The sequence below is a fragment of the Lycium barbarum genome, chromosome 3 (assembly GCF_019175385.1).
Source record: "Lycium barbarum isolate Lr01 chromosome 3, ASM1917538v2, whole genome shotgun sequence".
Taxonomy (NCBI): Eukaryota; Viridiplantae; Streptophyta; class Magnoliopsida; order Solanales; family Solanaceae; genus Lycium; species Lycium barbarum.
Window position 1 is genome coordinate 133054477 of NC_083339.1, and position 17142 is coordinate 133071618.

Consider the following 17142-nt stretch of genomic DNA (forward strand, 5'->3'; position numbering starts at 1 on the left):
ACATATCCCAAAACCTTCACGGGAAAGGAACGGACTCACTCGCCCGGAAGGGGAAAGATTGAATCTTGAAGCTTTAAAAGAGTGGGAGAAAGGGGACGCATGAGCATTGGATAATGGAAATAAGGTAGAAGGGTATTACTTTCACACCTCTCTCTCTATCTATAGATAGTGAGAGATCCACTGTTCCCTCTATTTATAAATAAATAGTGTTTTAGGCATTTTACTTCAAAATAAACAGTGCTTTAGGGTTTCAAAAAGAAACTGATTTTATTCTTCAAAATTATATTTATTTACACAATTAAGAATTAGTAAATAATTTTTCTCTTTTAGATATTTAAGGGTCCTAATTTTCTAGGAGAAGTAATTTCAACATCAATTATTACGAAACGGAGGATGAAATAGAGGAGGCCCCCCGGCCCCCGCCCAAACCCCCAACCCCCAACCCCAAAAATAAGAATAATAAAAAGGAAAAAGAAATGACACTGAGCGACCATTCAGCGCTTCTTTGTCACTCGCTGACAACTACAACATCACACTCAAAATCAATAAATCACTCTTTTATCACATTCCCCAATATTCAAGAATCTCTCTTATTAATTCTCGGCAACTGGTCTGGCTTTGGTTTTCTTTTCTTTGTCACAATTGTATGATCATCATCATCGCTTAACATTTTCGTTTCCAACATTTTATTTTAGGTTTATGTGAATGCAAGAGTGTCGTACACTACCTACCATTTACGGCCAATTCATGAATGTTTCTTTTCATCTACTCATTATTATTATTAACTTTAATACATAATTAACTGGGGAAACAAAAAGGCGAGCCTTGGGCTTTTATTATGTACAGCCTATCATCTTTTATAATCCCCAATTATTAATAATAGTTCTACAGTATTATTTTTGGATATGGGTTCTGGATAGTCAAGAATCAATTTTGAACAGTTGATGTTGACTCACTTTCACTTCCGTGTATAACAATATACTACTTGTTTATTTTTTGGTACAGTTGTTGGTGGTTGAAGTTGGATTTTGTTAAAGACAAGTGCGCTAACCAAATTGGACCCATTTGACTAAACAAGAATTTGTTTGGATTTAGGAAGCTGGTAGGAAGGAAATTTATAGATAGAGAGAGAGAGAGTTAATGGCTAGTACAACTACAGAGGACCACTCTCACATTGGAACTGACGATATAAATGAGGAAACTCAACAACAGATTTCTGACAAAGATAGTAGTATTGTAGAGAAAGATATGGCACCTTTGCCTGGTAGCTCAATTCATCGGTCTTCGTCGCGGCCACAGTTAGATGTTAGTGGTGCTGCAATACAGGGGAATTTTGAGGAGAAGGATCCAACAATTCTGTTGCCTAATCAGTCTGATGATATTTCCCACCTTGCTTTGGATATTGGTGGTAAAATTTCATGTCTTTATTCTCTATCAATCATCAATAGCAAAAAATATTGGAGTCCCAAGTAGTTGGGATTTGAAGTGTGTGTAATTCTCATGTTAAAGTGGATATGAAGTTGATGTTTTCTTGTTTTATTTCATACTCCCAGAGAAAGAAAGGGAGTAACATTCATCAAATTGGGATGAATTGTCTAAGTCTTCTATTTTTGGTGTAAACAGAATCTTTGGGGGATACAGGGGATCTGATAGGCAAATTGTAATGCCATAGCTGACTAGCTTTTGATAGCCTCCTTTTGGCTCTTTTAGGAGCTTGTAGTTACCTTTTATCAGTACTAACCTGTAGTTACCTTTTTTCACTATATGTATATATATATATATATATATATATATAAAAAAAGAAGAAGAAGAATATTCATCACATTGTGTGTATTTTTCTTGGAACCACCTGTCAGATGTTGTTTGTATGTTCTTTGATAACCTATGATAAATTGAGAATTGGATAAAACAATTGGTTTTACCACTGATATGATTGTGGATAATCCTTGTGGTGTCTCCAAAATTTGACCTTTATTCCAATCTTTTCTGCTTGCATATGCTTTTGCTGTAAAGCCGAAGTCTTGCACCGGTACTGAGTTTATGCGCGAAAAGCTATTAGTTCTGGATTAATATTTTCCTGTGGATTTCTTAATCCAGGCTCTCTTATCAAGCTGATTTACTTTTCAAGACATGCGGACCGGCAAGTGGATGATAGGAGGAAGAGAAAGGTTAAGGAGAGATTGGGTGTTTCAAATGGAAACAGGAGAAGCTTTCCTATCCTTGGAGGGAGGCTTCATTTTGTGAAGTTTGAGACATCAAAAATTAATGAGTGCTTAGATTTTATACATTCCAAGCAACTTCACTGCGGTGGTATCGTTCTTTGACTTGTCCATTATTTTCAAATGAAAATTTTGTAATGCACTATATTGCCCTGTGATTTTCAAAAGTTCTTGATCAGCACAACATACATTGGCAAGAGTAGGGATTATTGTTTTCACATTTTATTTATAATCTTGTGGCCAGGGATTGATTCACCACGTTGGCCTTCTGATGCCCCACAAAGTGAAAATGCAGTAATCAAGGTAAACGTCATACTTGTGGAATTGTGTGACAACCTCAGGTAAAAGTTAAGTTGCAAGGGAGGAAGCTTTTATTTGTTTAATTATGTAATAGCACACTCTCTCATGTGTGGACCTTTTCTATTTTGAATGATCTATTGTTCTTTTTTCTAGGGCAAACATGTAAAAATACTTCTTTGGTAACTGTCATAGTGAGATTTAAACCTAGGACATTTATTTGCTCTGGTACCATGTTGAGCTTTGTGACCACCTCATTTAAAAACTAAACTGTTAACGAGGGGACACTTTTATTTCTTTATTATGTATCAATGCTCTTGAGCCAGGACGACGACTTCCCATTTTAATTTGATCAGAATCGAGTTATATGGAGGAAGAAGCAAACAGGTTTGAAGTACTCAAACTAAATGCAAACTGAAAAAAGGAGAAAGAAAGAAAAGAATAACTAAAGAATTAGGCATTAAGAAACTAATTTAAATGGTAGAGCATAGTATGCCCTGCGGTCTCTATGTAAAGAGAAACTTATTCCTTGTACCCCCCTATACAAGCATAGCTAGACCAGTCTTATTGAACAAACTAGCTTTCGGAATTGTACCCTTGTTTCGCCAAACAGTATGTCCTGTCTCATATTGGTAGTAGTTTCTTTTGAGCTAAACTACAGGATCATCTTTGTGTATATTTCATTTAAGATTACATGACATAAATAAAGCACATAATTCTAGTTTGGAAAAGGCCCCTTGACCTTTGCAAGAAACTACTAATAGGAAACTTACCAATGACCTAATGAGATTCTCTTTGCATTCTTCTCTGATGATTATGATAACAATAGAATCAACCATACTAGCCCCTAAGGGTCAGTTCAAGTGGCAAAGATTGAGGAACTAGTAACTTAGGTCATAGGTTCAACCCCTGTGCCATGTGAACTAAGCTTGGTATTTAAGTGGAGAAGGGTAGAGGGTTGGGTCCATTGTTCCCGAGTTTCAAAGGTTGCGGCTGGTCCTGAGGATTAAACCCAGGTGGATTTCTCGGTCATAAAGAAAATCCTCTGTACTCTGGTTACCACTTCGGTGAAGTTGTCTGACTAGTACTTTTACGGTATAAGCACAAAGTGAAATGTGATTTTTACTTAAGTTTGCTGCTAGTTATCAGTTTTAATAATTCACATATGCATGCACATGCCTATTTAACCGGTTTGGTTTTGTGAAAAGGCTACAGGTGGTGGGGCATATAAGTTCGCTGATCTTTTTAAGGAAAGGCTGGGAGTCAGTATAGAGAAAGAAGATGAAATGAATTGTCTTGTTGCTGGTGCAAACTTCTTACTCAAGGTATGATCTAATTTCCTGTCCCTTGGGTATTGCTAAATGTCCAACTGGAACTCCAATAGACTAAAAATGAAACTTTTCTTACTTAACTCTCTCTCTCTCTCTTCATTTTCTCCTATATTGGCAGCTTTAGATTCTAGTCCTTTGTTTGACTGAGTACAGTGCATCAAATGTTGCTTTCTTGATCGCATCTCTTGGGAGGAGTACGAAGAACAACTCAGTGCTGATTGATTTTCAAATATACTTGTAAATATTGTCGTATAGAGGGCTTTCCGGCCCACAATTTTTAGGATACAGATTGCCACGAAGTATCTTGCATTCAGGATTTGACAATCACTTCAAGAAAAGCCTCCCAATTACTGAGGCAGATTTTTACAGCTTTAATAGGAGATATTGTAGATAGATCTGCTCTTATTTTGGCGTTTTATCTTATGTAGGCTTTGCCTTCACCTCAAAGCTCTGATTAGTAACAAAAGCATTTTTGACTTGATTGACTTTTCTGACGTAGTTGCGTGCCTGCATCTGCATGTGTTGTGCTCTTAATGATTGAAATAGTTCAGTAGTAGGTCTCTGCATCTGCATGTGTTGTGCTTTTTATTTTTGTTTACTTGTAGGTTTCTGCATTTCCCAGCTGCTATTGAAGGAATACTGACTGTTGATGGCTGTTGAGTATGTCAGAATGTGAAGTTGGGAAACTAGTCGCTTCAGCAAAAAAATTTCAGCAAGTTTATGCCACAGTCTTTGTTAATTGCTGATGGAATGTACTGAATTTTTGCATTCTGGATAGAGCTGTACATGCAAAATAGGCTTAAAGGCTCTCTTTTTCATTTGCTTATCAGATAGTTTTATTTTATACAAATATATCATTGCATGGCTCTTTCATTTATTTGTTTGCACAGATAGTTTCGTTCTTACAAAGATATCATTGCTCACTGTACTGATATATACTTGAAGAGGAGTCTCTTGGTTATTTCTCATACTTTCATCTCCTTGTCGTTATACTTCCTTTGTCATGCCTTCAAGTACCATATTTTTTTCCCTCTTTTGCTTGGCTTAAGTTCTGATTTCACATGGGCATTAGTATTTCTTTCTTGTCCACAGCTGTTATTTTATTTTGCAGAAGCTGTTCGGGAAGTTGTTTTCTACTTTATTGTCCATTTAAAAAATATCCTGTGGCTGTTGGATGTTCATGTTCAGGAAGTTTTGGCCTCAGCTTTTCCTAGTTTAACACAGTTTAGCTTGGGGATTGTTAGACGGTGATCTCTGACGTTTGCTTATGTTATTGTCTTTGTTGATTATATTCCTGAAAGCTTCTTTTTGGTAGGCAATCCGTCATGAAGCTTTTACGCATATGGAGGGTCACAAGGAGTTTGTGCAGATAGACCAGATTGATTTATTTCCATATCTGCTCGTGAATATCGGTTCTGGTGTTAGTATGATCAAGGTACTCCGCTTTTCTTGTTCGGTGTTATTGAGCTCATAAAACATTCGAGTAACTGCTGATTTTTATTTTTTATTTTTTTTATTTGCATTTTTATAGGTTGATGGGGATGGGAAGTTTCAGCGGGTCAGTGGCACGAATGTCGGAGGTGGTACATATTGGGGATTGGGGAGGTTGTTAACTAAGTGCCAGAGGTACTTTTGATTAGACATCACTTTTGACAATGTTCTTCCTTTGCCTATCATATTTGAAGATAAGAAATTAGAGAGAGAAGTAGAAAGTTTGAGAATCCATGAGCACTATCTCTCAGACTCTCACAGCACTCGTTCCTCCTTTTTTTTAATAAGGTGAAGTAAATTCTATTATATAGTACCAAGAAGGTAGTGAGAAGTACAAAGGGTAACAAAAGATTACAGCATCACATCTCTCACGGCATGTGTATTTATACCCATTCACAATGGGACAGTATTTCCAATTTTGTGTGAGTGATAATGGGACGTTATTCCAGATCCCGCTTGCTTTGGGAGATGACTTCCTGAACACTCTAATTATGGGGCAAAAGATTGCATAATTATAACTGATTCGGATCTAGATTTGGGATATGACTTCCTAAACACACTAATTATGGGGCTAAATATTGCATAATTGTAACTGATTCTCAATTCTCTGTCACAGTTTTGATGAACTGCTAGAGCTCAGTCAGCGTGGAGACAATAGAACCATAGACATGCTTGTTGGTGACATCTATGGTGGTATGGATTACTCAAAGGTACATTCTAATAGATGAGGATCTATAATCTAGGATTTATTTTACTGATTAAACGGAGTTGAACGTTAGTGGTTTACATGGGTGTTTAATCATGCGGGGAAAGATCCATGTTTTATTTGGTTTGTATTTGCTATGTATCCTAATGATTATCTACTCAAGATCTATAATATCTGTATAGATTGGCCTTTCAGCTTCAACAATTGCTTCGAGTTTTGGGAAGACCATTTCAGAAAACAAGGAGCTTGAAGATTATAAGCCTGAAGACATCTCTCTATCCCTGTTGCGAATGATTTCATACAATATTGGCCAGGTATCCCACGTTTAAGATCCCTACAATTCTACAAAGCGTAAGTTTTATAGTTAGGGTTAAGTACGTTTTAGGTCTATCCTATTTCGTCCACAAGTGATAATTTGTGACAAATTTGTAAATGTTTGATCTCGTAGATTGGAACTGGACCAAGAAGTCATTGTTTGCATGCTTCTGCAGTTCAGACTCTGGAAACATCAAGTTTTTTTTTTTTTTGAAATGGAACATCAAGATTTTACTTAAAAATACATTTGAGTTATGACCGATGTCTTGTTAAAACTTAAAAGTGAACCTACATGAATAAGTAGCACTGTAAAGAAATAGATGAGAGGATACTAATGTGGTCCACGACCTGAATAGTTTTTGGCCAACTAGGGTCGGGGCATCCCGCACCCCTACGGGAAATTTGAGTTCTTATTCTTAGCTTCTATTTGGTTTATATCAAAAGCTTGCATTGTAAAGAAACCCAAAAAGAGATTCAAGATCATGAGTGCCTGAATAATTTAGAATCATGTAAATTCTTCCACCAAGTTCTCCACGACAAGAGATTTATATCGTCAGTTCAGTTGTTAGCTATATTTACTTTATCCTAAAAAGGGAAAAAAGGGTTAGGTATATTTCTGATTCTTTCCTTTCTGAATGAATAGCTTGTGGGAAATGATTTTTTCCTAACCATGAAATTTATCTTTATATTTTCTAGATAGCTTATCTCAATGCACTACGTTTTGGACTCAAAAGGATATTCTTTGGAGGGTTTTTCATACGAGGTCATGCTTACACTATGGACACAATCTCTTTTGCTGTTCAGTTCTGGTGAGAAATTGATCAGTTTTACTAGGCTTCATTATTTAAAACCAGCCACTAAGTATTTTTCTATTTCTTTCTTTCCTCCTCCAAAGCATGTGTTTCTTTCTTTCATTCATTAGTGTCTCTTTATCAATTTCACCCTGACTCCAAATCTTTGAATAGGTCCAAGGGAGAGGCACAGGCTATGTTCTTGCGACATGAAGGTTTCTTGGGAGCTCTGGGTGCATTTATGAGCTACGAAAAACATGGTCTAGATGACCTGATGGTCCATCAGTTAGTGGAAAGATTCCCGATGGGTGCACCATACATTGGAGGGAATGTTCACGGCCCACCGCTGGGAGATTTAAATGAGAAGGCAAGTATTACCTTTAAGTATTAAACTCTCGTGCACTGCGTATTGGGTTTGAATGTGATAAGTTTTCCGTATGACTTAAGACTTTTATCAATAGTGTGTTTCAACAGTTTGAATGCCTTGTGAATGTTCCTTGCAGTAACTGATTTGACAATATAGTTCTTGCTTATCTTTTTGTATAAAGTAAGGAATAGATGCCTAAAGCTATGAAGAATATATTCCCCACTATGTGACAAGGTGGGAATATGGTACCCATTTATGACCAACAATACATACAAGCAGAATAACGGGAAAAGGCACATGGAGTTGGCCATATAAGTTGAAGCGTCATGGGTTGAGTAAAGATTTCGTGTCACCTCACTAAACTGACTCAGTTAGTCCAATAATCCTCGCAATTCTGCTTTTGTTGGGCAAGTTGCGTTGCAGTTTGGTACTCAACTATGCGACTATTGATCCTTACTTCCTTTTTTTAATATTCTGAATAATATTGTTAATGCTTTTCTGAGGATAGGTAAAGAGTTGCTTGTAGAGATGGTTGGAGAAACATTCCTTCTGTAATTAATTACTTTTTCTTCTTCTCCTTCTCCTCCGCCGCCGCTTCCATAGTTGCTTGACACATTTGAACTTATAGAAGGTAAAGAGGTTTAAATTTGGGGAGATTGAGTTTTTTTTCCTTCTTCTTCTTCTCCATAGTTGCTTGACAAGCTGTATTGAGTTTTGAATTTATAGAAGCTATAAAGTCAGCAGGTCAACTGGTTTAACTTTTGGAGAGATTGATTTTTTTTTTCAGAGACTTATTCTTTTACCATTCTGGTAGGGGAGATTGATAAATCAGATTAGTGAAAAATAAGTTGTAATACTGCTTTGCACGTTTCCTCCAGAGTTGCTTGACAACCTGTTATGAATTCTGAATTTATAGAAGTTAAAGCTAGCAGGTAAAGTGGTTAATCTTTTGGGGAGATTGTTTTTTTTTTTTCAACAGGAAATTGATCATGTAGCTTGAAACTACGTAATCTGGTTTTTGATGGGATATTTTACATAATAAGCTATATTTGATTGCAGATATCGTGGATGGAAAAATTTGTGCGTAAGGGAACTGAAATTACGGCTCCTGTTCCAATGGCTCCACCAGCTACTACCGGCCTTGGAGGCTTTGAAGTTCCATCATCTAAAGGAGTTCTGCGACCTGATGCAAGCAAATTAAATGTTGGGGTTCTGCATCTGGTCCCATCTTTGGAGGTTTTCCCTCTTTTAGCAGATCCAAAAACGTAAGTGATTAATGAAAGTTGATTTTTGGGCAGATCTTTTGCAATTTTTGTGTGGTTCAATAAAAGGTGTAGCTCTTTATTTGAGCTGGTCTTGCATAGTTTCTGGTTGCAATCGTTGTCTGTTTGTACATTCTGGTTATTTTACTTCCATTTCTTATCTCTGGTTATCTTAGTTTCATTCCATCTGTTTGTTTTCTTTGAACAGGCTGTCAGTGTTTATTTATCTTGGTCCCCAGACTTGGTTAGCCTGCAAACTACTGTCATATTAAAAGTTCTAGAAATGCCCCATTTTTGTTAAATATCTTTCATCATGTGTGTAGATGTCGGATTGTACTAAACAGGACAAGGATTATATTACTATTTCTGGGACTACTGGTTTGAAAAATATTGTGTTTACGTATTACTATTTGTATAACACTTGTTTGAAGATTATTGCGTTTTTACTGAGTTTTGAATTGCTTTTTAACAGATATGAGCCAAATACCATAGACCTCTCAGATCACGGTGAGCTAGAGTAAGTTGAAATTACACGCTCAGAACATGCTCTATTTTCTCTGTAATAGCCAAACAAGCCTGCTTCTAGTTTTTGGTCAATTTGTTCTTTTTCTTGGACTAAAATTTGGCGTGCTGTAGGTACTGGTTCACTGTATTATCTGAGCATCTGTCGGACCTTGTTGACAAGGTAAAACATTGACCTAGTAATCATGTCAAAATCCTTGTTTTTCAGCCCAAGAAAGGAAGGCTTCAGTATTTGTTGTTGTTGTTGTATCATGTATGTCATCTAGCAAAACAAGCTAAAAAGCAACGTATTTTACTCAAGGACATGCTGCATTGAAAATTGTTCCTGCATTTTAATACACATGCACATTTTCTCATTGACCCACCCAAGAGACCGAAGTAGCAGATTCCAAATGACTCTTTTCAGTGTCCTTATAATAAGAAGTAGAGGATACTGTAATGCACTCTAAAATATATGGGTATAAATACCTCAATACCATACTGAAGTTTACCAAATTACCCTAAGGGATAAGTGGAGTATGGATTACCAAGAAATGTGTAGAGGAACTAAATGTTCTTAACCTTGTACATTATCATCTGCAAAATATTGATTCTTTATCATGCCCTAGTATTCTCGTTTATCTCTTCATACACTGCTTCTGATCTCTTTCTGAAATTGCTGCTACAAGTGAAGTTTTTGGTACTCCTACTTTTAATGGCTAGAACAAGTCAATATTATGAGTAACTTTATTTATTCTATCTTGTAAAAAAACCAAGATGTAAAGGTTGACTTGACAATTTTGATAAGGATAAAGCTTGACTTGACAATCTTTCTTGTTCAGACAAAAACTGGGTCTGAGAGGTTCGGATGGAAGATTCCACTCTCTTCTTGTCCCTGCCATAACCGATCTTTGTATTGTTTAGAACGTAAAGGCGAGACCAATGTCATTTATTTTGAATTGTGCAATGTGCATCACTAGATACTTTTTTTCTATATTATCGCGCTATGTCTCCTATATTTTCATGGTTTAAGAAGCGAATCCTTGAATTCTCCAGGCAGTGGCTAGTGAGGGTGGAACCGACGATGCAAAAAGAAGGGGTGATGCATTTGCTCGGGCATTTTCCGCACACTTGGCTAGGTATTATACGTTGCTTATTTAGCTGCTTTTTTTTATTCTGTTGTATTCCCTTTTCTATATCCATCTCTAGATGTTATTTTACAGCAGCCTATTGTTATGTCAAACTTTGAATTAATTAATCTAATAATAACTTTGTTAATTAATCTTATAATTTTTGTTCTTGTGTAGGACATTGAGAGTTCATTTATCTTATATAATACGTTATATACAGTCTATTAGCTTCATGCACCCACTTCCAATTGTGCATTTAGACAATGTCTGAAGTTCCAAAATTTGCCCCCTATTTGTACTGGATGTAAAATCTTCACGATTTAACATATAAAATAAATCTACAGTTCAGATGTATCTACTGTAGGCTTTTAATTTTCCTCTCTACTCATTTTAGTTAAATTTTTTATCTTTTAACTTTATGAAACTTTTGTTAGTAATTATATACATTTGATACATTATCTTATATAATACCATCAATGTGTGGATTGGAAAGGAACTTTTTGGAGGAAAAAAAAGAAAGAAGAAAAACCCACTCTTTTAATGCAATAAATAAATAAAAAATTATCAAACATGTTTAGGAAATATGTCAATGCATAATCCTTTTTCTCACTTTAAGTGAATTTTTTTAAATATTTTTTTAAGAAATTCTCTGAAGTCCAATATGTAACATTTTTATCTTTTTTTCAAAATAAATAAATTAGCATTTATAAAAACTTTGCAATGAAATGATGATGCTACTGACGTCATCTAGCTAGTATTGTTAATTATCAAAATAATCAAATTAGAAAGTTCAACTAATTTGATATAAAGGGAATAATTTTACTTAATGGAAGACCAAGGGCATACAGGTATTGGATCTTTCGGCTAAAAAGACTAGATGGTAAGCCCCCGCATTTGTTTGCACTTAATGGAGGTCTGAATATGAATCATTTAAATGTCATAATATTAAGTGCATTTGTTTTTTGTCTTCTTTCGCAACTACTTATTAGCTCTTAATAGGTTTGAATCATTCAGATCTTTTACAAAGACTTACTATCATTAAGATTTTTCACTTAAAAATTTTTATGAATGTAACCTTTTACCACAATTCTATTTATTACCACCAAGCATTACCACAACCACCTCCACCACCAGCCACCTCCACAATTGCCAACCACTAATCACCTTACTACCACTAGTCTCCACCGCTCAATTACCATCGCCAACTGCCTCCACCGACCACCTTCACCCCTAGTCACCACGATCAATTGCCTCCACTACACAATTACCACGATCAACTACCTTCACCATTATTCACCACCACCAACCACCTCTACCGCCATCTTCAACTGCACAACCACCACCTCCACTGCGAGCTACCACCATCAGTCATCACCGCAAATCCATCACCTCTGGCCACCACTGCACAACCATTGTAGCCAACCTCCTCCATACAACCATGGCTACCACCAATCACTATATTACAACTATCATCGCTGACCCCTAAGGCCCTAACCACCACCGCTAGCTTTTATAGTGTGGTTCATCAAAGAAATAATTTATATAACACCATGTTGATTAATATCTTATGTACTCCCTCCGTTCCAGTTTATGTGGTAACATTTCCTTTTTAGTCTGTTCCGAAAAGAATGGATGCTTTCTAAATTTGAAATGAATTATACTTCTCAAGTTATCCTTAATTAGAGCTCTTATAGCCACACAAATGTTATGGTATGTTTTTGTTAAAAAAACAAAGGTTATGACATGTTTATGATCACAAGTTTCAAAAGTTCTGTACTTTCTTAAACTCTGTACCTATTCAGATTTTGCCACATAAATTGAAATGGAGGGAGTACTATTTTGTGGATCTAATAATTTATAAGAAAAGAGCGGACCTACTTCACTATAAGCTCATAAGATAATTACCTTATCTTCTCCAGATCTTTAATAGATGAATCCAAAAATGGAAGAACTATTTGTTAGTGAAAACTGGACGCTATAGAGCTAATGGGAGTGTTAACACTTCCCAATAATATTGTAAAGTTGCCACAAGGAATATCTTTGTATTTTGTTACAGATTGATGGAGGAACCTGCAGCTTATGGAAAGCTAGGGCTCGCCAACCTTTTGGAGCTAAGAGAAGAATGCTTGAGAGAGTTTCACTTTTTTGATGCTTACCGTACCATTAAACAAAGGTATCTTCATATGGAAGGGACATATTCTTGTTCTATTGTCTTGGAAGCAATTATGCTTATCGTACCCACTCCATTGAATATTTTATAGGGAGAATGAAGCTTCACTTGCAGTTTTACCTGATCTTCTGATGGAGCTTGACAGCCTGACTGAGGTATGTCTTTTCTCATATATTTCCTTCTCGACTCTTTTTTACCCTTTCTCCTCCCTTGTAGTAGGTTAGGTAGATCATTAAATATATGCTTTGTATTTTTTAGTCTATTTGTTGATACATCTAGTTTCTATCTTGTAGGATATGAGATTACTTACACTAATAGAAGGTGTTCTTGCTGCTAATATCTTTGATTGGGGATCACGTGCCTGTGTTGATCTCTATCACAAAGGAACAATCATTGAGATCTATAGAATGAGTCGCAAGAAGATGCAAAGACCGTGGCGGGCAAGTGAAAGGAAAAATAATATTAGAGAAGTAGTACTTACGTTGTTTTTTCATTGCTGCTAGAGAATGTGCATTTGAATGCCATGCTTATGTCTTTAGGTGGACGATTTTGATGCTTTTAAAGAGAGGATGTTAGGGTCTGGAGACAGAAAGCCTCAGCCACATAAAAGAGCACTGCTTTTTGTTGACAACTCGGGTGCGGATATTGTTTTAGGGATGCTTCCCCTTGCAAGGGAACTTCTCCGGCGTGGAACTGAAGTATGGTTTGCCTTTAAATGAATCTAAAAGTTTTAATGTTTTGCTTCAGTTGCTTCATGGTTAATATTCAAAATTTTATGCAGGTTGTGCTGGTAGCGAATTCACTTCCTGCACTAAATGATGTTACTGCATTGGAGCTGCCTGATATTGTTGCTGAGGCTGCAAAGGTGTGTTGATTTTCAAGGACTTTCTATCAGTTATAATGAGGTGTATAACCCCTCTTGGCGAACTCTTTCCCCTTTTAAATAGAGAAAGAATGCTTTTTACCTTGTTTCTCTAAACGGAAATGAATCTATCCACAAAACGGAAATGAATCTATCCACTGTTAAGGCATGGGAATAATTGTATAAGATTAGAGCTTTCTCTCTCCGCTCCCCTCTACATAATATCTCATTAGCTCGATAATCTTGCTTTGGCCTATAGCACTGTGATATTCTTCGAGGGGCAGCTGAAGCAGGAGGCTTGCTTGTTGATGCTATGAGTAATATCCAAGATGGTTACAAGAAAGATACACCTTCCGTTCCTCTGATGGTTGTGGAGAATGGATGTGGAAGTCCATGCATAGACTTGAGGCAAGTGAGCTCAGAGTTAGCAGCTGCAGCCAAAGATGCGGATCTGGTATGGTGCTCCTTTCCTTTATACCCTAAAAATGCAGCTATCTCATTCAGAAAGTAAGTCTAATTATTGGGGATATTTTGGCGAAATTGACATAAATAGGCATCAACCGAAATAATAGCCAGCAAATGTATATTTTTTGTATGTTGGTATGTAATATTCATGAAATATACAGTTTTGATGCATTATTGTGTATATTTGACTAGCGAATGTAAATATTTTTGGCCAACCGGCCAAATGTGTAACTTGCCCATGTTTTTACCCTGGGTGCAGGTAATTTTGGAAGGGATGGGCCGGTCTTTGCATACCAACTATAATGCAAAGTTCAAATGTGATGCTCTAAAGGTAAGGATTATAGCAGTTACTTAAAACATTTTAAAGATGGTTTCTGCATATTATCATATGGCTCTAGTGAATATCAAATGGAGTTCTATAAGTATGTTCAATGAAATTTTAAGCTAGATTAGCTTTCTTCCATATTTAATTTAGGCATGATGACCTATTAGCGGCTTATTGGACCAGCTAATTTGGTATTTTTGAGTATGTGGGCCGTGGAATATTGTTAAGTATAATGCGCTCTCATTGTGCCTCAGTCTTGTTTGACATGCTTTATGTGATTTTGCAGCTTGCTATGGTGAAGAATCAGCGGTTGGCAGCAAAATTGGTTAAAGGGAATATTTATGATTGTGTATGTAGATACGAACCAGCTAGCTGAAAGCTTCCCTTTTCATGTAGTTTTACTGATATGAGGCGGGCGCCTCTACATTATAGATGTAAACCTTCAGAAATGACATTCTTGTCTTTTCCATGTTTAACCCCAAATGCCTAAAGAGTGTGTCAATACTTGAGGGCTGTTATGATTTCTGAATAGGTTTTTTGGTTGCATCCAGAGGCGAATCCAGGATTTTAAGAGGATGAGTTCACCATTAGCTATGGGGTTTTCTTATTTATTTTGCCTTTGGTTCGTTGCAGCTTAAGCGCCTATGTGGTTTTTTGATTTCTTTTGCCTTTTGGGACTTGGGTAATTAGAAATAAAGATTTTTTTTTTATTAGAGGTAATATAAAATAGAAACATGGTTTTTACTTTTGGGTACTTAGAATTATAGAAGAAAAAGGATTTAGAATAATATAAAAAGGAAAGTTAAAAGGCTGCTTTAATAAATAGAAACACGATTTTTACTTTTGGGTAATTAGAATTATAGAAGAAAAAGGATTTAGAATAATATAATATAAAAAGGAAAGTTAAAAGGTTACTTTAATAAAATCATAGAAACGTGCAGGAGCTCGAGTTCAATCCCGAGACCATGAGGTAATAAACACAATCCCTAACCAGTGCTCCACTCATCTTGGTTTGACCAGGTGTTCCTTCAGGTAATATTAGATATATTTTTAGAATTATACACATAATATATTGAGTTTAGTCGAGTGATCATGTGTTCACGTGACCTAAAATTAATGCATAAATTCGCCACTGGCTACATCTTAATGCATTAATCCTTTTATTGTAGATTGTGTTATTTTTTAGATACAAGCCTAGGAAAGTCTAAGACATTCTTGTCATCGTGCGCTCTGTTTTCTCTTTCGCCATTTCCTTTGATGAGGATGAACATTCATTTGTGAAGTTCATGAGTGGGCGTGTACTGGTTATGTTCGAGTACTGGGAAAACTGATTTATTGGCTAGCACTCGAAGCAAATAGTGCTTGGCGTTGTCTTTTTTTCCCTTATAATAATTTTATTCTCCAACCTATAAATAGTCACTTTAACTGGTGTCAGTTAAAATAGAATCACAATTTATTGATACATATAAATCCAGCCACTTCGTTGTGTAATCGTTGCTATAACATACTGAAGATTTACATAATTGGGCTGATTTATTTCCAGTAAGTATAATCTCCTTCACTTCCTTCTTCCCCAAATACATAAAGTTTCTTCTAGCAGTCTCAGGATATACCCTAAGTCTCTCAATTCTATCATCAGAGTAAAGCATCAAAGTAACATTCTTTAACTAAGATGATGACTATGATCAATATTTGTTTGCTATCATTGGTAGACAAATGTGAAAGACCTTAAGGAAACCTAATACGATATTTGCAATTCTCATGGCAAAGAAAATTGTTGTTGCATTACTTTTTATGGCGTATCACAATAATGTCAGAAGAAGCCGGTATCTACCGTTCTATTTTAAGTTTTGAAAGCACTGCAAGCCTGCGAATCATGTTTTAAATAGAAATGTCAAATAATCGCTAATAAAAATTTGGTTCTTTTAACGAATTTGATGTCGATAAATTTGCGAATCTAGAAATTTATTTCCGTCAATTGAACCTACCCGAACTCTTTCTTTTAAGAACCAAAAAGATTTGTGCCAAAATTGGAGAAGTCCTTGGATATGTAATTAACATAGGTATAAACATCGTTGGGCATTTGGTCTAGTGGTATGATTCTCGCTTTGGGTGCGAGAGGTCCCGAGTTCGATTCTCGGAATGCCCCCTCAAAATGCCATTTTTTGTTTTATGAGTAATATCTTTTTAATATTCACATCTTGCACTCTTTCACCCCTCCAAAAGTGGTAGGGTAACTTTTGTCGATAACAGCACTTTTTTGAGTCAATCCTATATTTATTTAACTTTTGCCTCAATGCAAACAGCTGTTAGCAACTTTTCATCTTATATATTTGTCTTGGGGTTATTTGACCAGTCAAGAAATTAATCACAAGAAGGCAGTCAATGTCAGAAATCATGGTATTGTTGAAAGGAAAAAGACAAACACCAGTTTGAAGGAATGCAAAAACAAGAGCTATATATGGAGGGAAATAGCAAAGCTGAAACGTCCAGAAATCTTGGCTTATCCAGAAAACATCATTTGTAATAGGAGAATCTCATGTCATCTATTGCAAGGAAAAAGAAACCATGAAAACTATGAAGTTGAATTTTACTCCAAACAGGAGTATTTGATATTTCTGCATAGCATGAAGAGATTAGATTAATTAAATATTTTAAACTTAAAATTTAGATATTCGAAAACTATACAAGTACTATAAGTTTAATTTCTTCTCATATCAATGTGGTGAAAACATACATCTTAAATCTTGGTCAAAGCTCTGCAGTTTGAATCTCGAGAACCGGAAAGTGACAAGTATCTTAATTTGGGACGGAGGGAGTAGATTTTTTCATTCTGCAATATTTGGAATATTATTTCGACACCAAAGATGTATTAAATTTAGTAAGTCCTAGAAGTGGCCGATTTAAAAT

General features: G+C 35.9%; 1 protein-coding gene and 1 non-coding gene across 5 annotated transcripts; both read left to right on the plus strand.

Moving 5' to 3' along the window:
- Positions 1-487: 487 nt before the first annotated feature.
- Positions 488-14843, plus strand: LOC132632652 (pantothenate kinase 2). 4 transcript variants are annotated; one of them, XM_060348657.1, is made up of 23 exons: positions 489-644; positions 1006-1408; positions 2098-2310; positions 2464-2522; positions 3725-3841; positions 5163-5282; positions 5379-5473; positions 5955-6048; positions 6227-6358; positions 7056-7168; positions 7325-7517; positions 8577-8782; positions 9252-9296; positions 9416-9464; positions 10337-10419; positions 12467-12583; positions 12672-12735; positions 12874-13050; positions 13120-13278; positions 13362-13445; positions 13702-13896; positions 14167-14238; positions 14519-14843. In XM_060348657.1, exons 2-23 carry the CDS (start codon positions 1141-1143, stop codon positions 14606-14608), a joined length of 2745 nt encoding a protein of 914 aa, XP_060204640.1. In that variant the 5' UTR covers positions 489-644; positions 1006-1140; the 3' UTR covers positions 14609-14843. The 4 variants fall into 4 exon arrangements, with proteins under 4 accessions (XP_060204643.1, XP_060204640.1, XP_060204642.1 ...); XM_060348659.1 differs by having other exon boundaries at positions 12874-13020; XM_060348658.1 differs by having other exon boundaries at positions 593-610.
- A 1466-nt stretch (positions 14844-16309) lies between these two features.
- TRNAP-UGG (transfer RNA proline (anticodon UGG)) lies at positions 16310-16381 on the plus strand. The gene has a single exon. It is a non-coding gene; the product is annotated as a tRNA-Pro (tRNA).
- The last annotated feature ends 761 nt before the right edge of the window (positions 16382-17142 follow it).